At 36.5% G+C, this 4,903-nt stretch overlaps 1 protein-coding gene across 1 annotated transcript; it reads left to right on the plus strand.

The window, feature by feature from the left end:
• The first annotated feature begins 3,508 nt into the window (after positions 1–3,508).
• On the plus strand, positions 3,509–4,112 carry LOC121977661 (TPD1 protein homolog 1A-like). The gene has a single exon (XM_042530117.1). It carries the CDS (start codon positions 3,565–3,567, stop codon positions 4,000–4,002), a length of 438 nt encoding a protein of 145 aa, XP_042386051.1. The 5' UTR covers positions 3,509–3,564; the 3' UTR covers positions 4,003–4,112.
• Positions 4,113–4,903: the final 791 nt, after the last annotated feature.

Consider the following 4,903-nt stretch of genomic DNA (forward strand, 5'->3'; position numbering starts at 1 on the left):
TCCATTATAAAGATTGCACAGTGAATATTCCATTGATTCTCTAACAACCATTACAAAAAATGCTAAAAAGGAATATTATGTCGTTAGGCTGAAGGATCCTTAATATGCTTTGTTGGTAGGCCGACCGAACCCCCTTTATCGTCAAATCGACCTTCGCTTGTCGCTGGGGTTGGATTGGCTAAAAAATAATAAGCCTCTCGAGGACTCAACTTTCGCTTGGCATTTCCGCTTGACCAAAGAGTCTGGTATGGTTGGGCCATGTGCATAGTATGTCCGATCGAATCGAAGGTCCAATCGGTCAAACCACTCGGTTGCGACACCTGACTTAACTCTGAATGACACTAATACAACTTGAGATTTTATCGATCTTGAGGGACTCAGGATCCGATTGGACCAAATGTCTGACTGGTTAGACCGCTGAGACATGTGGCCCTGCTAGCCCCGAGTGTTGATCTCTTTGATCTTGATCGTCACCTCAGTCGACTTTCTTGACTTTAACCTCGACTCCGGGGGCCCCACATTATTCACCGTATCAGTATCCGACCACTCCAAGCTAAGTGCAGGAAGGAATGATAATTTTCTCTGAATCTGATTGGGAGTTCGATATCCGATCTGAATTGAGAAAATTTTTAGACCCGTTTAAATAATCGAGTATTCAGGTATGAATATTTTTGACGTTTACTTTAGTAATTATATATATATATATATATATATAATTATTGAAGTAAACTCACGTGAAATAAAATAGTTAATTTATTACTTTGTAATACAATTACCGACGTCTATTGCCGATCCATAACCGATTCAAAGTCGAACCGATTTCAAAGTAAAAAGACTCTATTACTTTATTGAAATCTATAAAGTACATGAATTTAAGAATTTAATAAAAATTTATAAGATTTTTGAAATAATTTATTTATTTTTTTAATAAAAAGAAAATTGTAGATAGTAATAGAACGATAGATAAGATATGAATACTCATCCTCCGTATGAGGATGGGGAAGAAAGTTAAATACTCAATGCGTATGAAAATGGGTGATATGGGATGTTACGGATGTACCCGGATATGACGTGGCAGTCAAAGTTAAGGTGATATGATAGTCAAATGAAAGGGGACGTGGCAGCTAGCTAGCGTGTCACTTTCTATAGGACTTTGCTCTTTGCCCAGTATTAAGGCCTTTAGTACGAGGACGATCGACCAAGAGTCGGTCGGACCTAGGAGACCTACTACTCCATTCTTATTAAGACATTTATTATATATCCGATCATTCGATAGCCGACCAAGTTTAAGAGATATTTGATCTACTACAGATCTGGTCAATCATAAGTCCGATCAGAGTAAGGGGATCCAGTTTCCCACTCTCAGTACAACTCTTTTAGCATATGACCGGATGACCCTATGAGTTTTCTTATATGTCATTCAAGTTTACACAGCTCAGCAGACCCTTCTCTTATATGTATATAAGATAAAAATGTAAAGCAATTCTCTTAAATTCAGTTGGACTTCCAGATCTTAAGTTCTCACTTCAAAGCCAAGTCTTCGATTATATGGACAATCAGTCTAAAGTATCGAGCCGATCTCTTGGGCTCAATTCCCCATTTCTCAGAGGTAAGTATCTTGGTATATGGCCAGTCGGTCATAGAACCGATCGGACCTAGGAAACTTAGCTTCATAACTCTTCCAGAGCATATCTCTAGTATCACCTAGTGCATAACTAAGTGACTTAAGAGAATGATAGCTATACAGTCAACCTGTTTAAAGAATCGATCAAGATACACTCAGCAGACGACATGGTCAAAAAATCACAATAACCTGTCAGAGTAACAACCGTTTTGATAAAAATTATTTCTCTATTATAATATGAGCATTCACTAGAACCTTCTTCGAAGGTGATTACACTTCCCATCAGTCGATATATCATGACAACATATTCCTTCAATCACCTCATTAATAGCATAAGTTACAAAAGAAGTGCATATATATGTGCAATAGAAGATTTCTCGGATAGTAATAGTACATCTCCCAGGTTGTACGTATTTCCTTACTTGGCAACCTCTGACACTCGACATTTTTTATCACCTTATGATTGTGGAGGTTATGAGAGGTGGTATATAAAGGGGTCTTTTCTGTTGGCTAGGGACACACTTTACGACAGTCTTATTTACTCACACGCATTAGTATTCATCTCTCCATCTCAAACTCAGACACCGTACTAATTTGAGCATCGGAGAGCCCATGCCAGGAGCCTATTCCTTGGTTTTGGCGCTGGTGTTTTGTCTGCTTTCTTTGGCTAGAGTCGGACCTGAGCATAGTCTCGAGAGACATCTGTCTCAGGGCCCATTATCTTAGGGGGCCCCAAAAAATATAGTCTATTATATATACATATATTTTATCTTGAGCTTTTGTGTTAAGTAGCCTAGGAAAAAAGTATTCAACCCTTCTATATATTTTCTTAGTCAGGCCACATATGTAATATTCTATCAATGTAATTAACAAATTAAAATATGAAACTCTTTTAAGCTAATCTTAAGTTAAGCATTTCAACTTTCAACCATCTCGTCTCTCGTCTCTCGTCTCTCGTCTCTCGTCTCTCGTCTCTCGATCTCCGAACATTGCAAATTTACAATCAGTGAATGTGATATGTTTTGCAAATTGTGGATGATCGTCAGACTCAGACAATGAAGGATAGAACTCAAAAGGTCATAATAAGTTGCAATCAATTAGTATTTTACTTTGTATTTTATAGATATTAATGAAGAAGACTTTTGATTAAGAAAAATTAATCGCACTATGTGAGGGAGTCCAATTTTGGAACTTCGACTTAGGCTTACGAAAACTCAGGTACGACCCTATCTTTGGCGTGCATATAAAAGAAGAAGAAGAAGCCCCTTTTTTCCTCCAGTTTACAATTTTTCCTCTATCAACTGCACAATTACCTGTCCAACGCGTCATATCTTCAGCTTTTAGCAACGGGTATAAGGATAAATATAATAGATAGATATAGATAGAGAGAATATAAAATTTAAGCCAAATTCGACCCATTGTATCGTGCTTCTGAGATAAACGGGCTTTTACTGCATTTGGTTGAGGACGAGCCCCAAAAGCTTCTCTTATGTTGGTTGACCAATTAACGTCAGGTTTTGTATTAAAATTGGACATTTAACCGTCAGTCATATATGAGGTCCGTAGTGGCACGTTGAATGCTTTTCTGTCTGGTTTCTTTTCTTCTTTTCTAAGAGCATGGAGGTATAGCTCTTCACCTATGCTTTTCTAGCTGTCTGTCTCAATGCATTAGATCCTCTATTCCTGTGCCACTCATTGAGTTTTCAAACTCACTTTGAAGCATCGCAATTCCTTGTCCGTTAAGTTTCGGCGAAGAGTTAGGTGTTGAATTAAAGATCCATAAATGCAGTATAATTGGTGACTTGCTCTGGTCAAAGTTTGCCTTCCAGTGGCCGCCCAATCACCAACGAGACTTGTTCTCTTCGAGTGCAACATGAAGATATGGCTCTCTATATAAATGCTACTCAATTGCTAGAAAAAAAACTAAACCAGCTGCAGAAATGGCTTTCGTCCTCAAGCTTCTCCTTGCTGTGTTTCTGCTACGTCTCCTTGCGACAGGCATGACTGTCAGTTCACTCTTAGACACTTCTTCTACTTCAGAACATGATGATCAGAGCTGCGACCTGGCGAGCATTCAGGTGCAACAGAGCAATACAGGGGACAAGGTTGGGCACGATCCGGTGTTCGAGGTGGAGGTGAAGAACTTGTGCCGCTGCAGCGTTGCGGGCGTGTTCCTGAGGTCGGAGGGCTTCGCGAGCTCAACGGCGGTCGACCCCGAGCTGTTTAGACGCGCGGGGAACGACTACCTCGTCGACGACGGGAAGAGCATGCAGAGCGCGCTCTCCCTCAAGTTCCGCTATGCTTGGGACAGGGCCTTCAAGATGTCCGCTGCGAGCTTCCAAGCGAATTGCCGATCGATCAATAAGGAAAATCATTGATGGTTGTTGTTTATCCTCGCCTGATAATTATTTAGTTGAATATAGTTCACAACATTTTATAATTTTTATTCGAGAATACTAATAAGCTGAACAGTACACAAGCTTTTCATTTAATTCAATAGCTTATTGAATCTTGGGGTGTATTTAATTTAGAGATTTAACTATTTTTTTTTTGATAGATTTTTATAAATTTGATATACTTTTATTGATTTTTATAGAATTATACAGAATTATGATAGAAATTCTATAAATTTTTATAAACTTTTTTTTAAGACTTTTAGAAAGATATTTGTAAATTTTTTTTTCCACTACTAATAAGAAAAAGATTATTCTTTTATATTTTTTTAATTTGAAAATTATAAAAAAATATTTAGAAATAAAATAAAAATAAAAGTAGAATTTCTCCATCATCATTTTTTCTCCTTTTCTTTTTGATTTTACAAATTTTAATATTTTTTACGGCATAAATAAATACAAATGACTCATATTCAATTTATAGAAATCAAATTTTCAATTAAATATAAATAATTAATTAATCAATATTTTTTTAATGATAAACAATATAAATATTAAATGTCTAGATAATAAAAAAATATTGAGAATTTGTGATATGTTTTCAATAATAAAAAGAAAAATCTAAGATTCATTATTGCCAATATAAACGTTTCATAATTTGATTCGCTATCGTATCTCTCCAATATGATACACAATAAATCATGTACCATTCATTCAATTGACATAATCATGTACGGGTATCCCATATCTCACACCAAAAATTCATCCAATTGACGAAAAAGGAAAACATGAGAAAAGATCAATTTTTACCATCACACATACAAATAAAATACACCCATAAACAAAATATGCACATATAAATCGGCGATGACACAATAATCAAGGT

The sequence above is a fragment of the Zingiber officinale genome, chromosome 4B (assembly GCF_018446385.1).
Source record: "Zingiber officinale cultivar Zhangliang chromosome 4B, Zo_v1.1, whole genome shotgun sequence".
Taxonomy (NCBI): domain Eukaryota; kingdom Viridiplantae; phylum Streptophyta; class Magnoliopsida; order Zingiberales; family Zingiberaceae; genus Zingiber; species Zingiber officinale.